Consider the following 16,035-nt stretch of genomic DNA (forward strand, 5'->3'; position numbering starts at 1 on the left):
ACACACACACACACACACACACACACACACACACACACACACACACAACTCACTCTGGTGTTTTGACCAGCAGCTTGCGGACAAAGTCCACGGCCAGCTCAGACACCCTGGAGAAGGCCTCCCTGCTGTAGTCCACGTTGACCTGGGACACGTTCAGATACGTCTCCTGCTTGTCGTCCCCGGCGAACGGAGACTCGCCCGTCACCAGCATGTAGGCTATGACACCCACACTCCTGAGGAACACACACACATGCACGAGGAACAAAGTCAAAACATGCACAGGGGCATCTGAGGGCTGAATACCAGAGGGCACACTTGGGTGACTGATTTAGAAAAATATTTTAAAAAAAAGAAGAAAATAAATCATTTTCATAATGTTGGCAACCACAAAAGTGAGAACACACGAGAAGATTACAATAATTACCCAAAGTGTAAACAGCTATTAGCATTTGCAGACCTACTCTGTGGTCTGTGGCTCTCCTCCCTTTTCATTTACAAATCGTTTGGCTTTAGAGTTACAGCGACACAAACGACGGTCAACACGCGACACCTTATCTTTCAAATCGCCACAACAGCAGTTTTGGAAGAATGGACTCACCACAGGTCAGTCGCTGTCGTGATTGGCTCATAATTCAGGATCTCAGGCGCTGAGTGAGGACATGAAAGAAAAAGTCAGTTACTCAATCTCACAAGAATGTTGTCATTTCCTGTATCATTTCATACCTCGGGTTGTTTTATTTCACCACTACTGACGTTTCACGTTTCTGTTGTGTCTTTATTTACTGTGTTATTTGTAGTAAATTACTTTTTTTAAGAGTAAAATGTACACAGGAAGTGTGTGACAGCAGAGTTGTACTCTGATCTCTATCCACAAGTGTGGTGAATCATGCTAAAGCTACGAATTTCTCAGTATCCATAAACTACTTATCATTTGTGAGAGTTTCACCTCGGAGACCTACAAAGGCGTCTATCAGCATTACACGAGACAGGTCACTGAAACGTGGTCATGCTGGTGATGCCTGAAGTGTTTAGAGTAATCAAAGCAGGGCTTTATGAACATCACCTTACCCACATACTCAGGTGTGCCAAGTATCTCTCGGAGCTCTCCGACCGCGCCCAGTCTGCGTGCCAGGCCGAAGTCTACGATCTTTATGTCTCCTGGAGGAGACAGGCTGGTCAGGAGGATGTTCTGCGGCTGAGAGGGAAACACGAGGTGAACATCACGCAGAGAGCACAAGCACTGGAAAGATAAGACGTGCTGTACTTTAAACTCTAAACTTATTACATAACTGGAGTCCTCTTGGAACACCTATTCAATAACGAGACGCGTTTACTTTTCTGTAGCATCATTATTGGTTTAAGTGCTGGAAATATACTGGCCATATGACACTGTGTCAACACTACTATTGTTTCATTATTGCATCATTCTCAAGAGAAGTTGAGAACGTACAGTACGTTACTCGTTCTGTTTACACCAAACACACCGATCTATTTGGTGGTTTTGAAGCCGATCAGCATCTGCTGACAACTAATGTTAAATTCAAATTTCACTGGAAAAATTGTGGGTGTCTTAAACTTGCAGATCCACCTTTACCTTAGGCCTGGTAACAAACCCTTGTTTCAATGTTGCAGCACTGTAAAAATCACTTGTTCTACCAGTGCTTTCTCACTTTGCCCTGTTGCCAGCTCTAACCCGTCTTAACTGTGCCATGAAGATAGGAAATTGGGGTTTTGAATCCACAAAAAGGGAATACGCAGTCGAGCACTTGAGGGGGAAGTTTGCGGCGAAGCGAGTGAGCGTGTAAAAATAGTTTCCCTCGTCTCCAGCTACACTCATGCCTGTAATTTTCTGCATGTGAGTGTGTGTATGTGTGTGTGCAGACCTTGAGGTCCAGGTGCACCAGGTTGCTCTGGTGGAGGTGGTGGACTCCCTCCAGTGTTTGCCTGATCAGACGGGTGATCTGGGCCTCCGGCAGCAGCTCCTCAGACATGCAGTGGTCAAATATCTCTCCACCGGCCGCACTGGGCAAAGAGGAAACGCACCGTAAATACCAGGCACTGTTCATGAAACGCTCGTCTACTAAGAGGTCCACAGAGAGTAAGATACCCGGCAGTTTTGTGACATTTGAAGCAGTTTATTTGTGATTCACATTCAACGCTAGAAACAGAAATATAGTGTATTGGTGGTTTTAGTGGCCCACCCACAGCCAGAGGGCCTCTGGTCTGATCCTATAAGTGATATTGAGCAAGAAAGCAGCCTTCCTTCCTGCTCGCTCGCTGTAAAGCACTGCAGCTAAGAGCATCAGCCAAAGTTGACACAAAGCCCTAAAATGGTGGTGCAGAGTACAAAGTTCACCTGATTTCATTACATTTCAGGTTGTTTTGAGCTGTCCAGGCTGTCTTAGATCACCAAAGTGAGTTGTGCAAGCTGTCCTAAAGCGTCTCTGACAACAAGTATGTAACTGTGGTCAACTGTGCATTCTTATTTCCATTCTGCCTCTCACATCCAGTTTCTGTTTCGGTGTCCATGCAGTTCATCTAGATCTGGAGTTTCAGATCTAGTTTCAGATCTAGATGTACAGTAATATAGCCTACAAGCCTGATAAACCGGTTGGACAACGAGCATTACATAAAAAAAAACAGAGTGTCTCAGCTCCTTAACATTGGACAAACAGGACTTTGCCCGTATGCAGGCATCTACAGGATCCCTCTGCTGTTTGTGGTAGAAACATTGAGCCGGTGTTAGACAGATCGTTAAACATGGCGTCCCAACATGTGCCACTGGCTCTGTTGTGAACTCACTACTCCAGCAGCAGGACGATGTCGTGATCCGTCTCGTACGCAGTGTGCAGGTTGACCACTCGGGAGTTGTTGCGGGCCGTCTCCAGGATGGCCATCTCGTGAATGACCTCTGCCCGGCAGTCGCGACCTCGCCTCCTCTTCCGCAGGAACTTGGCGGCGAACACTTTCCCCGTGGCCTTCTCCACGCAGCGCCGGACCACGGCAAACTTCCCCCTGGGGAGCACAAAGTGGACATGTAACGTAAAGGCAGCCTTGAGGACATTCTGTTGCACATTTACTACATTTTACTGTTTTATAATGTTACAACAGGTTCCCACAATACTTTCTAAATAAAACAATACATTAGATTAATCATTTGTAAATGATTGCAGCATTGGGACAGTGGTGCCATCAATAGATTACATCTTGGTTTGATCATTGGGGTAATTGTTCATGTTACTCAATGCTGGGAGGATAGTGGCTACCTGCTACTACATGCATGAACCCAGACTCATCATGGCAACAATCCAACACTACAGAATGATTGGAAACAAGCAGTGCTAATATGGGTGTTCATCACACATAATATTCATTTGGGTCTGTTGGTTTTAAAAGGGAGACATCATGGAAAACTAACTTTTTCCTTTTGGTATCTGGAGTGCCTCTTGACCCTCAAACTGTGAAATCAGATTAGATGTGATTCAACAAGCCATTCGGATCCTTTTCCACATGCAGGCTCATTACAATATACCGGCCACGGCTCGAGAACTACCGTGGCAAAGGTGCACCACGTTTTTTGGGCTTAAAGATACAGGCGCTAAAATGGAGCGTTCCAGACTGAGCGTGAATACAGGTATGTTCACACAGACTGTAAGAGGAAAATAATGTTTTGATGAACGCTAAAGTATGTAAACATGTTCTAGCAGAAACCCAAAATACAAGCATGAACCTGACAATGAGCACAATATCTCCCCTTTAACTTTATCTCCTAAGATACGCCTAAACAAGAAGGCCGGCAAAATGATTAACTCTCAGAATGTCCTGAGAACTAGACCTACCTTTCCCTCTCTGAAACAACAACAACATTTGGCTGATATTTAATTCAATTAGCGGAAGCACTTCTACACAAGGCCTTGCGATGACCGCGACAAAAGAAGAAAACTATTTAAATCCAAAATGAACTGCGAAGGTTTCAGACCCAGAAGGACGACTCTGAAATAGAAGAACAATGGCGCTAAACTGTCCTACTTCGTAGCACCGCCTATCACTGGCATTAGTCATGTATTGTCAGTCTTAGCATTAGAGACACGGCATGAAGCATTATTCTTCACTTTTAACTGTAATGTTATTAAAGGAGCATTCCACAAATTCAGTATTACATTTCAGCAAACTTGTGGGACTTGAGCGAGACACATTATATTTTAAATATAATCTAAGCAGCAGAGGCCGATATATTCTTATAGACTATAATATAAGTAAAGCTAAAAAAAAAAAGAAAATCCTATAATTCCCATGATGCAACTCAGTGGTTCTTCTTTAGATCCTCCTTAAAAGGGCCGCACCTTTAAACTGCTGTTAATCACTCTGTAGTCTTGAGGCACCGATGATGTCATCAGGGGGATGATCTCTTGACAGAGCTCACTAACTGATTCAATTACATGCTGAATAACAAAAGGTAAAGTCATCTTCAAAATTGATAGATTGCTATAATCAACTTTTGGCTACCAGGGGGAAACACATTTAAAAGAAGGTGACACACACAGCCACCATTGGCTAACATCTGACCTCACAAACAATAGAAACATCAGCTGTGTTTCTGGCCTCCTGATGCATGTCCACTACTCACACTAGTAGCTCTGGTTTGGTCTACACCAAACATTTCTGACTCTTTAGCTTGCTAACTGCTATGCTAACCAGCTAGCTGCTAACTTTGTCTGTGGGTTGATGCTGGGCAGGTAACAGACTTGTTGTTACTGATGACAACAAACACAACTGGAAGGTGCAGCCTGATAAAGAAATAGGGAAACACCGTGAGGCAGAAACCTCCCACTGTGAAAAGTCAGTGTAATTTCAGACTACGTTGTACCAACGCTGTGAATAACTACACATGCCTTAAAAAGGTCAAAAGTAGAACCAGAAATTGCCCTCATCATGTTCTCTAAAGTGTTGCACCTCAGAACTTCCTGTTATGGCTAATGGCACACACACAATAAGTGAACAGAAGTGGTCGGTACCATTTCTCCTTTCTAACAGTGCGGTGCTCGTTTCCTTCCTCCTATTTTGAAATGAGAATTATACGGTACATGCTGCATGACACATCACTTCAAACACACCTCAGAGATCTCAGGATGTATGATCATCGACCGTCAGCCGTTGCCATGGCGCACACACACACACACAAACAAACACATGACAAAGGTAGCACGGACCAGTCAGGTCCCTCTGGCACCGCCTGGCTCCAGTATTTACAGTGGTGACAGATTACAGTACAGAGTCCAAGTGCAGTGAAAAGTATTCATGTTTGCAAATAGAGAAATGAGACAATGCAGACTGGTTAGATAAAGGACAGGTTGAGGAGATTTGTGGCAGTTATTAGGTTTTCAGTCTCATGTTTAGTGTAGTCTGAATCTGTGGTGACAATGTAACGACAGTTTACTGACCCAGTTTAGTCTCAACAACACAGAAAGTGTCATGTGCACCTATGTAACAATACAATGTATGGTACTGGCACAAGTATTGAATACACAAGTATCAAGATTAGACTACATCATATTACCTAACGTAAACTCTGAGATGAATATGATGGACATGTATGACACAGTCCGGGGCTCTCCTTGCTGCTGCATTGATAAGGCTTCCTGTATCATTGTCAGTCAGTAGTTGCCTAACTGTAACGTGTTATTCATTTGTAAAGTGTGGTCTAGACTGTGCTTATGAGCTATCATAACAGTAAATTGTGTACCATCTTGCCCGTCCGGGTAGACACGTCATATCCACACCAATATTCAATATTGAATTGACTATTAACAATCGAGACTCATTTTAAATGCTAATTGTACAATTGATATATATCCCGGCTCTATGTAATCCTAGTAGAATAGTGCACAACAGAACTACTTGTGTCGTTCCTGCAGACCGCATACTGCTGAAGAGAGCCCCCCTGTCTCTCTGTTGTCCCGGGACAACGGTCACATCAGTTGGACTCACCTCCCGAGCTCTCCGGTGATATCGTACACGCTCTCCATCGGCTCCGTGCTGATTGGGGTCTGACTTTCCCCGAGCAGCCCCGCAGCGAGCCCGCTGCGACTGTCCAGCCGCCTCCGAGACATCTTCCTCTCCCGTGGGTAACTTACTGGTATCGGTCCCGCTGCCAGCTACCCAGCTGGTACTACTGCTGAACGCCGAGTAATATGAGAGACGAACGACGAAACTAACCCAAGTGTCTGTCTAACGTTTACACTGCCGGCTTCACGTTAGTTACATGTTAATGTTAACCAAGCCGGTTACCGTGCTACTGTTTAGTTTACGGTTAACGTTACCGACTCCGGTTAGCTTAACTGTCGCTAACTAAGTTAGCTCGATGGTCAATGTCGCGGGTTCAGAAGCGAGTTAAACCGATTTCCCAAATTTCAGCTGAAGAGGAGCGGTTAGTCTTTAAAACGTCTACCTACGGCTGGTTCCAGTGGTCCGCTTATCCAAACTACCGCAGTGGGCCACTATGAAATAGCTTAGTAAGTTTATCTAGAGAGTTTTCGATCATTTTCTTTTTTTACATCCTTCTGTTTGACACTTTGTCGACACGTCACGGCTTGGCGCATGCGCAGTACTGTTGCGTTTGAAAAAAGGGAGGTCGAGTTGATTTGAAACGTGAATACAGTTGATGTGTGTGAACTGTAATCATTTACTCCCACTTGGGCTCCATCTGTCCACTGGGCATGTACATTTTTTACATCTGGCAAAGCATCTGCAGGGCACTAGGAGCCTCATATCTAACCCATAAAGACTAATACTAATGTTATGTATAGGGATATCATTTGGTATTTGTCCCCATATTGTCTTAAAAATGATTATATTTAGGTTCACCATTATAATGTACTTTAAAGATAATACATTTAGTAATTTCACTCATTCAATTGGTACAAAACTCTTGTAAAAGATAAATAAGAGTCATGTATCATTAATCAAAATTTGCCATTTGTTCTCTTTTATTACAATCATCGGGGTGAAATGGAGACACACACAAACAGGAGCTTTGCATAGAGTGGAATTTTGAAAACCGGAGACGTGTCCTGTCAGAAATGTACTCGGAGAGACAAGAGGTGCAAGTGCCTTCATCTGGATGTGAAGCAGGTGATCAGTCTTACCAGTCTTCTGCAGCAGAAAAGCCTCATTATGGAACCGGGTGAACGTACATCCCATCACGTGAAGCGTTGTTGCCCATGCCACAAATCTGATGAGGTGATGGTCTGTAAGGATTAGGCGGGAGCCAGAAGTGGGATGTGTTTTTGTTAGACAGAGATAGAGAGCAGGCCTAATGGTTGACTTTGCAAGCCCCAAACCTTTGGTACATTCGGTGCAAAATATATATTTATACACACAACAGGACGGACATACATATACATTTATATACAAAGAGACAAACGGGACCGCACACATGGTACACGAACATGTGCTCTCACATTTCACGAAATCAAAACAGCCCTATTGATTCATCACCGATTCATGAGCGACGAACCATGACCACCGACCTATTACTAAGATAGGCAGACACGCACATGTGAAAGTAACAACACCTTAGAAACATGCTGCCGAGACACTCGCCGTTACACTGTCATAAAGTAAAAACAAACTATTGCATTCGCGTGTCATTCCTGGAGCTAAAACTAAGTGACTGGAGCACCTGTATTTCCCACGCCTTGCTCCCATGAGCATGGCGCTCAAGGTATGACAGTGCCAGGTGAGTATAAGGTCGCAAGCCTCGAGTGAGCGACCAAACGGACGACCAAAGTTACACAACTTAACCAGCTCCCTCGCCCCCTTTTTTCTGAATGGATAGCAATATCCTCATGCAAAAAAAGCTAGTAAGGACAGTGTGTTGCACTATTTCAGCATGCAATATCGAGCTATAACACAACGCCATCTAGGGGTTTCTGCCTCGGCACGGCTCACAGAGCTGACCGGGAAGATCCCGCATGCATTGGACTGGGTACGAGGGGTTGGTGGTGGTGGTGGTGGTGGTGGTGGTGGGGCTGGGGTACGACAGTCTGCCTCCACATCTCGCTTCACATGTGGGGCCCTCTGGCTCTATTCCAGCCCCGCCCCCCCTGTGGTTTGGCTCCAACAGGACTCTGTACAGTAGGTGTAGTCTTGCATGCACCCCATACAAAACGAGTATGCGTGTGTATTTGTGTGCATGTAAGAAAGTGTGTGAGACTGGGTGTCGTGTTGGAGCGGGGGGGGGGGGGGGCGGGGTCAGGTCGGGTCGTGCGTTTGAGAGTTAGAGAAATTTAATCACATGCTTATAAGACAAAACTATTGCCTGACATGGACTTGAATGCCAAAAGTTCTGAAGTATAATATATCCACACAGCCTTGAAGGCTGGTGCTTGTTCCCCATCAACATCGCACCTGGTCCGGTCATTCAGAAAGGAGGGAACCACTGGTTCTTTTCTCTGAAGGTGCCGTAGTAACGACAGCACACTTTACCGCCCCCTTGTGTTGTTATCTGCTTTGGGAATTTAAAACCACCTTAAGTTTCACCATCTTTGATTTGTGAGACCCATGGATCTGGTCTTTTTCTTCTTCTTTCTTTTACAAGGAAATAAAATAGCTTTCCTTGAGAAATTTCACTTTATGGTCAGGAAAACCCAAGAGGCACTAAAAAAGGTCCCACCACTGCATCCTGACCAGGTTCCTGGGGTGACACCCAGCTACTGTCTTTCAGCTACGAAGGCCTAATCCGGTGCCAACATCAGAGAGAAGTCGTCGTCCTTCCTCGAGCACCACCTTAGATTTCCTTTCCCTCCACTTTGTGTTTCGTAAAATCCTCCTCAGGGGCTGAACACAGTTGCTCGAGGTTCATACATTCAGTCACTTATTTGGTACATTCATCCCTTTTCATAGGTTGGGTAGGTGGGTGGGATCTCATCAGTGAGAAGGACCTTGTCATACTTATGAGCGGCCGTCATCTGTCTGTGAGAGAAAGTGCATCTGTTGCTCGTGACGACTGTGTGGAACAGTTTTGTCAGACAGGAAGCCTGCACTTCTATCCCACGGAAGTGTGTCAGTAAATGTATCTTGCACAGCGGAGCGAGTGCGTCTGTTACACTGTAAGAAAGTGACACCGCAGCATCGCGGCTAATGCTGCAATACTGTGTGCACTATTTGTGTGTGTGTGTGATACTGGATACCTTGGTGAGTATATGCAGAAACAGAGCCGCATGTCTCAGGTGTGTCTTCGCCTTCCGTGCCCATGTTAGAGCTCTGATGACTCAGTAGTTGGGGGTAAAAGTCCTGACCAGAGCCTGCCGTCATTATCGTGACACAGTCCATAGGTGTCACTGATGATTTGTGACCCGTTGTCCAGCTTATTCAGCAATCGATGAAACGATGAAAAACAAGTGTATTTTCAGTCTACATACAATTTGTGTATGTTTATCTGCGTGTGTGTCTTCGTGCACTCCAGTGTATCCCCAACTCTCAGACAGGCAAGGAGGACCAGCCAACATCCAGTTCTAAAATGTCACATCTTTCTATGCTGATAAAAAAAATCTTGGGGGAAACACTGGTTTGCAACATTAATAAAAACAAAATGTCTTATGTTGTGTGTGTTTTGTGCAAAGGTGATTAGCGTGTGTGTATTAAAGTTCCTATAAGGTTGCAGCCTCGGTGCAGAAAGGACACAGTTTTGAGGTCCGGAGAGGGAGAGGGGAGCTTAGTGTTGTTTTTTGGAGCAGCTGTCTTGGAGGTGCAGGTTGGAGGAGGAAGAGGAGGTGCTAGAAATCCAGTAAACAAGCCCATTAACTGAAGAGATAAAGCACACATGTGGCTCAATGAACAAATGTTACCATGAAAACAATATATTGTACTGTACAGCTTTTCAAACCATTCTCCGATTGTCCGCCTGTCCTCCAGAAGGTGTCCACTTGACTGACTTCTATGAGATATGTGAGAGAGAGAGGCGGAGGATCGGAACACAGCCTGAGAGCTGCTGAGTGAAGAAAAAGCCAGTTGGGGAAAAAAATAAATAATAATCAGCTGAGTTGTCAGGGGGGGGGGAGGGGTTAGTTGCCATTTGAGGATATTAGTTTTAGTTTCCATGTCTCTTCTCAGGGAGAATGGTGGATTTCCAGATGGTTCTCCCTCCCGAGTTAAACCTGCGTGTGAGCTGATTTGAGGTCACTCCAAACCGAACGTGCTCGTTTCCTCGACAGCAGTGACCAGCTTCTCGTAGAGCATGGAGAAGGAGGGGTAAGGTGGGAGGTCCAGACGATTAAAGCAAGTGTGAGCCCTATGGAGACACACACACACAAGAAAAGATGATCAGATAGATGTATAATATATTATGAATATATATAAATCATAAATAGTATTTTGTATATATAGGGCGTAACTGTAGAACGTTTAAACCTCCTGTAATATCTTTTTTGAATGAATACGCCTATATAAAATGTAATTTCACTAATTCTCCACAGATAGGAACCTGGATGAATGATATAAGGCCTAATATGCTTTTTCCCCTTTTAAATAAAGAAGTAAATTAAAAAGATAAATAGTCAAAATAAAAGTGGTTTAAATGGATCACCTGTGCCTTTAAGCTAGCAGGGCCGTGCTGATATACTGTGTTCATCAGGTTTGGTAAGGGACCATACACAAACTATTGCAATGACGAGGGGGCTAAATCTGTGCTAGGTCGATTATATATATTTTTGCTGAAGCGAGGTTGGGCGTTTTATCTTTTTTCCTCACCCCATATTTATATCTTCATATCAGCCTACCCTTGCAAGAATAAAATATTAAAGATTTTTACAATAGTCACCAATGACATAGTACAAGTGTAATTAGCAATTGCCAAATCTGGCAATTACACCAGCTGACTGACTTAACCAGAACAAATAATAGAAAGAGAATAGAAAATATATCAGACAATGCCTTTAATGTACGAGAGCAGACATCTGGATTGTATGAGGCTTCATACAAAATGTAATGATAAACTAAGTGTGAGAGAACGTTGAATCACTTAGATCCATAAAGGTTCAGTGTGAGTCTTAAAATTGACTTATTGGTCCCACTAGTTTTTGATTCCATCCATTTTCGTCTGCTTATCCAACGTCTTCCAGGCATCCCTCTCCCCAGCAACGTTTTCCAGGTCTTCCTATATTCAATATTAAATTTAGCAGGGGAAGGCCGATGTAAAATACAAATAGTGAGAAAAAGAAAAGTAAAAGGCCCGACCTCCCTTCAGAAAAAAGAAAATAAATACAGCACCCTCCACCTTTTGCAAAGTGAGTCATTTTCTGTACACATTCATCCCATTAAAGACATCCTACCTGGGTAAGGAGGTGATTTTCCCCCACTTCTCCACACAGAATCTGCGGGGTCCATTACTGCCCCGGAGAGAGGCGAATCCCTCATAGGGAATGCTGGAGGTGCCTGTCACAAACTAGAGAGAAGAGGGCCACACTCGTCACACAATGTATGAATTATTATTTACAGTGTGACTCTGACTGTATCTATGGCTGCGTGACTCAAAATGTATGTAAATTAGTCTTTTTAGTTTTAACTGAGAATTGAACTGAGGCTTCAAGAAAAACAGAAAAATGCATGTTGTATAATCCAGTTACATATCAACTGGATGAAAGTAACGTCCTCCTGCAGCCTCAAGTGCATTATCCAGCTAAAGGCTAAACCCCCATCATGCACTGGTACATCTGTTGCATGGTCAACAAGACTCTGCAGCGCCTGCAGGGCCCCCGGCCTCCACACGGGGGCAGCCCCAAGTGCTTTCGGTCACCCACGTGCTGTACCTGCAGTAGTCTCAGCCTCTGCTCATTGTTGAACCTCTCCACAGCTGCCCAGAACCAGCGAATCACTATGTGGTTGTCATGGTAACCTGGGGGGGGGGGGGGAGAGAGATAGACGATGATGGTGCATGAGTCAGATGAATAACAAATAAGGCTTCTCGTCCCCTGTTCCTCACTCCCCCGTCCTCCTTCCATCTCTCTACTTCCCCTCTGTGATTTTGGAACGGGCGCCGTTGTTTTAATGTTTAATGGCCGGAGCTGTTTGGTCCGTCTCAGTCGATTCCTCTATTAAAAGATCCTCACACTGAGTCATGGCCGATTGTCGGTTTGAGCTCTCTTGTCTCTCGGCTGCTGGCGGCTTCTCAACTGTATTGGCCAGACCCTTAAAAAGCCTTTTAATGTGATCTCTTGTAAATGGTTTGGACACTGGCGCTTGCATCCTTGTGCTGTACACAATATGAATCACAATAATGAAATAGCAATAACTCCACCAAGCATCCAAGTGCTCATTATACAGTGCATTACAGTTAATATCAACAACCTCATACAGTTGTTGAATAGCTAATGGGAATATTTATCAAACTCAAGAATCACTATTTATTGTATAGTGAGTGGTTAATGTGAGAGCAGCAAACATTACAGGGATTTATACAATATTTTACCTTTTTAGATGAACAGAAAAAAGATTTGAATGAATTTAAATCAATATTAAAAAATTATAAAATTAAACTAAAAATAACATAGTTGTTCTACCTGATCAGATACCAGCATCAGAAACATCTAAACTTTCCTTACGCCACATTAAGGACTATATGTTGTCGATATGTTGCAGTAAGTTACTCCTCATGTCCACTGGAATATACGTATCTCCTATATAATATATAGTAATAAAAGGAAACTCCTAGCATTCCTTCTACTGACTCACAGGAAGCAGCTTTGCGGGGTATGCTGGTGGCTGAGGTTAAGAGGTGCAGAGGTATACCAGGGTTTGAATTACAGGGGGTATGGGGGGGAGGGTTCTGACCCCCCTAAGACTTGGACACCCCCAAAAGAGGTCAAAACAACACGTCGGAGGGTTTCGAAACACTAAACTATCCTTCTTACCTTTAATCGTACTGAAATATTACAATATATTTCCCATATTCATGTCAGACACCCCTAAAGTGGGCCAAACCATTTGACGTGAGTGGGCCTGCCTCACTTCCATCACTGCAGTGGCTTGGGCCTCTGCAGTAGGTAGGTTAATGTAAGTAGCTGGCTATCTCGCTAGTTTAATACACTTAACTAGATTTCCTTCAGAGTTTATGACTTGTGTCAAGTGTGTTGTGACCCCTGACTGCAAAAGTTGCTGTGTGGTACGAGCTCTATAAACTAGTGTAATAGATTTGATTCATCATCATCCACAGGCTGCAGACATGATGTTAAAAGGACTCCAGTTAACTCATGCATGCGTCTGCGCTGTACTGGCTTTCCTTTACGTCCTGGGGAAAAAGTGGACCCCCCCCACCACTAGTCATTGTGTATTCACGCATCTACATTTGCCGTGTCATTTCGTCTTACATCTCCCCAGAGGTCAGGTCAGATTTCTGGGTTTCCTCCTCAGAATGACTGAGAAATAAAATGAAGGAGAAAATCCCCCTCAGCAATCACTCAGCACTGAGAACATCTATCTAACCCCCCCCCCACCCCCCCCACTCAGAACACAAGGTGACTGGTTGCACAAGTTGTGGACGACTGTGTCACCAGAACATGAGACAGTGTATACACTGCGTATGCATTTGACTTTGTACGTTTTCTCCCGTCGCTGTCAACACTTTCATCTACGTGTCTGCTCCGCTGCCTCCATCTCTACGTACCTCCTCTGTACTCAGTGTTGTTTCTCCAGTCTGCCAGGTCGATCTCTGCCGTGCCTGCAATCACCAGCTCCAGCTCCCTGGCGTCAAACACTGACACCAGTCGCACATCCACCACCTAACAGACAGACACACGCAAACGGATGATTACATGGAATAACATACTGGTGCAGCCTCTAATTTATCAAAGTCTTCCCACATACTGTACATCACATTGTTTGATCAATTTCAGAGCACTGACTTAAGACAGTAGATCCTCAGCGTGAAGATATACACAGTGGCAGGAGGATGAACAATACCGATTTGTTTACGGTAAATGTTGGATTTGATTTGTTGATCAAACCAGAGGACTGTAAACTCACAAAGTCCCGGTAATCTGTCCTCCTGCCAGCCAACGGACTTAAGCAGGGGTTGGGTTTGTACCAGTTAGGAAAACACACGAGGAAGAAGCAAAATATTGGCGCCAGTCCATATTACAGTCCGCTCTTGGTTCACTTTGACACGCTGAGCTCCCTCAGCATGTAGGACTGTGAGCCATCACGTGTCACCATCCATCCTCTTGTACAGTTCTAAACTGGAATACGTTCTTTCTCCGACAAATATACTGCACACGCACGTCTATCTGTCCTTACTCAGAGTGTGAACAGACCACTCCAGACATGCTCAGGAACCTCACATTAGAGCCAAACTGTGCACTGCACACAAATCTAAACATTCTCTGTGGTTTACAGAAACTAATAACTGTTTCAAGTCTTTCTAGTTGAAAAGTATTGTGACACCAGTTGCTTGTTGTTGCTCAAAAAAAAAGAAGAAATCCCACTACGTCATCGCTAGTGATCAATCCTGTCACCATTTTCCCGGCCAAAATAATTACAATTCACGATATGATCTCGAAAATCATCGAAACAAGTTAAAAATAGCACTAAAACACACTGCGGTCACTTTACCTTACATTTAGCTAACAAACATCACAGACACACATCTGTTTTAGTGAAAAACAAACTATCTTAAATAAAAGTGATCATAAATCATAAGGTCCCGCTGTGTAAATAAAGGATACATTTAAAAAGAATTTGTGAGCCTCTTAAATGATAATTCCTGTAATTTAATATCAGGCTCTATTTTTTACTTTTCTACCGTGATCACTAGCGATCAACTTATTGGGAGGGTTTTAATCGCGAGCAGCAATAAAATCCTATATCGTCCCATCCCTATCGATAGAGTGTATTATAGCCATAATGTGCTATAAAGAAGAAAAATCATACTTATCGCCCTTTTACACTCACAGCCTCATTAATTATGTGCTGTACCTCATAGAAGCCTCGGACCAGGCTCTCCGTCTGCTGGGCCACTCCTCGCTCTATACGCCACTTGACCATGCGCTCGATGTACTCCTTCTTGTTCTTCTCTGACACAGGGATACCAGCCCCGCCCGGCTTCAGCTCTCTCTCGGTGATCTGCACAATCACATGCAGACATTGCAGTCTTGAATACGGATGTGTTTTCACCAGGCTGCAGTCACACATTTAATGAAGAAATGCAAGAAGACTCCTCTTATTCAATCCCTCACACACACCTGTCCAAAGACCTCCTCGTTCACAGTGAAGGTGAGGTCCAGCATGTCTTCGATGTCGTTGTCCTTCATCCACTGCAGGCTCTGGTGGAACTCCTCGTCCAGGAACTCCAGGTCACTCAGGTCACATGGGCTGCGTGAGCACAGGCAGAGGTAACGCGGAGCTTGCAGAGAGGTCAACAAGGCACTGATGGGTTGCCCTACTCATGAACCATGGCTGATTGTAAGCAGGGAGGTTAAAAGGTTAATTAGCCCAATCACAATAGCGCAAGACAGCTGTCCTCAAAGATAGTCAAATGTGAGACACAGCCTGATGCATGGCAGGAAAATAGGTTTGCCCAAATGTATTATGTATCAGGATAAGCCCCTTGGGTTGTTACATCTTAGTTAGGAGGGATGTGAGATGCTTACCAGGACACAGGTAATAAATAAAAGCAAACAGACAAAGATTTTTTTATACTACATTCATTTATAAATATATATATGTACATTTAATGTGCTGATGTGCAAATCAATAAAAGCAGATTTTCATGAAGTTGACACTCGCTATTAGAACTCCTTCTTTGTCCTTTAATATATGTTGATATTTCCCCATCACTATTCACATCATGCATTTATAGATGTAAACAGGAAGCTTAGTGTTGCTATGGAGACAGTGAGTTAGCTATTTATTGCCCTTTCTTAGCTTATATTTTTTTACATTTTGATAAATCACCTGGATTACTTTTTATACAGACAAAAATATGAAAATGACGAATATCTGTTTTGTATCTTTTTGTTTTTTTAGCCCCATTGCAGGAAATAC

The 16,035-nt window shown here is 43.9% G+C and overlaps 2 protein-coding genes across 7 annotated transcripts in view; both read right to left on the reverse strand.

The window, feature by feature from the left end:
* Positions 1–8,213, reverse strand: part of stk17b (serine/threonine kinase 17b (apoptosis-inducing)) — a 10,396-nt gene extending 2,183 nt beyond the window's left edge. Inside the window, exons 1-6 of the mRNA XM_031870156.1 lie at positions 5,989–8,213; positions 2,803–3,015; positions 1,884–2,022; positions 1,069–1,195; positions 599–647; positions 54–233 (exon numbers count right to left, since the gene is read on the reverse strand). Coding sequence (XP_031726016.1) covers positions 54–233; positions 599–647; positions 1,069–1,195; positions 1,884–2,022; positions 2,803–3,015; positions 5,989–6,110 — 830 coding nt within the window. The 5' untranslated portion in view covers positions 6,111–8,213. The remainder of the gene's footprint in view (positions 1–53; positions 234–598; positions 648–1,068; positions 1,196–1,883; positions 2,023–2,802; positions 3,016–5,988) is intronic.
* A 1,854-nt stretch (positions 8,214–10,067) lies between these two features.
* hecw2a (HECT, C2 and WW domain containing E3 ubiquitin protein ligase 2a) overlaps positions 10,068–16,035 on the reverse strand; it is a 44,377-nt gene continuing 38,409 nt past the window's right edge. For all 6 annotated transcript variants that reach the window (XM_031870159.1, XM_031870158.1, XM_031870163.1 and 3 more), the window contains 6 exons: positions 15,234–15,363; positions 14,968–15,114; positions 13,661–13,775; positions 11,808–11,893; positions 11,331–11,443; positions 10,068–10,291 (listed from right to left, as the gene is read on the reverse strand). In XM_031870159.1, coding sequence (XP_031726019.1) covers positions 10,180–10,291; positions 11,331–11,443; positions 11,808–11,893; positions 13,661–13,775; positions 14,968–15,114; positions 15,234–15,363 — 703 coding nt within the window. In that variant the 3' untranslated portion in view covers positions 10,068–10,179. The remainder of the gene's footprint in view (positions 10,292–11,330; positions 11,444–11,807; positions 11,894–13,660; positions 13,776–14,967; positions 15,115–15,233; positions 15,364–16,035) is intronic.

The sequence above is a fragment of the Anarrhichthys ocellatus genome, unplaced genomic scaffold, assembly GCF_004355925.1.
Source record: "Anarrhichthys ocellatus isolate YVR2014 unplaced genomic scaffold, GSC_Weel_1.0 scaffold51, whole genome shotgun sequence".
NCBI classification, from domain to species: Eukaryota; Metazoa; Chordata; class Actinopteri; order Perciformes; family Anarhichadidae; genus Anarrhichthys; species Anarrhichthys ocellatus.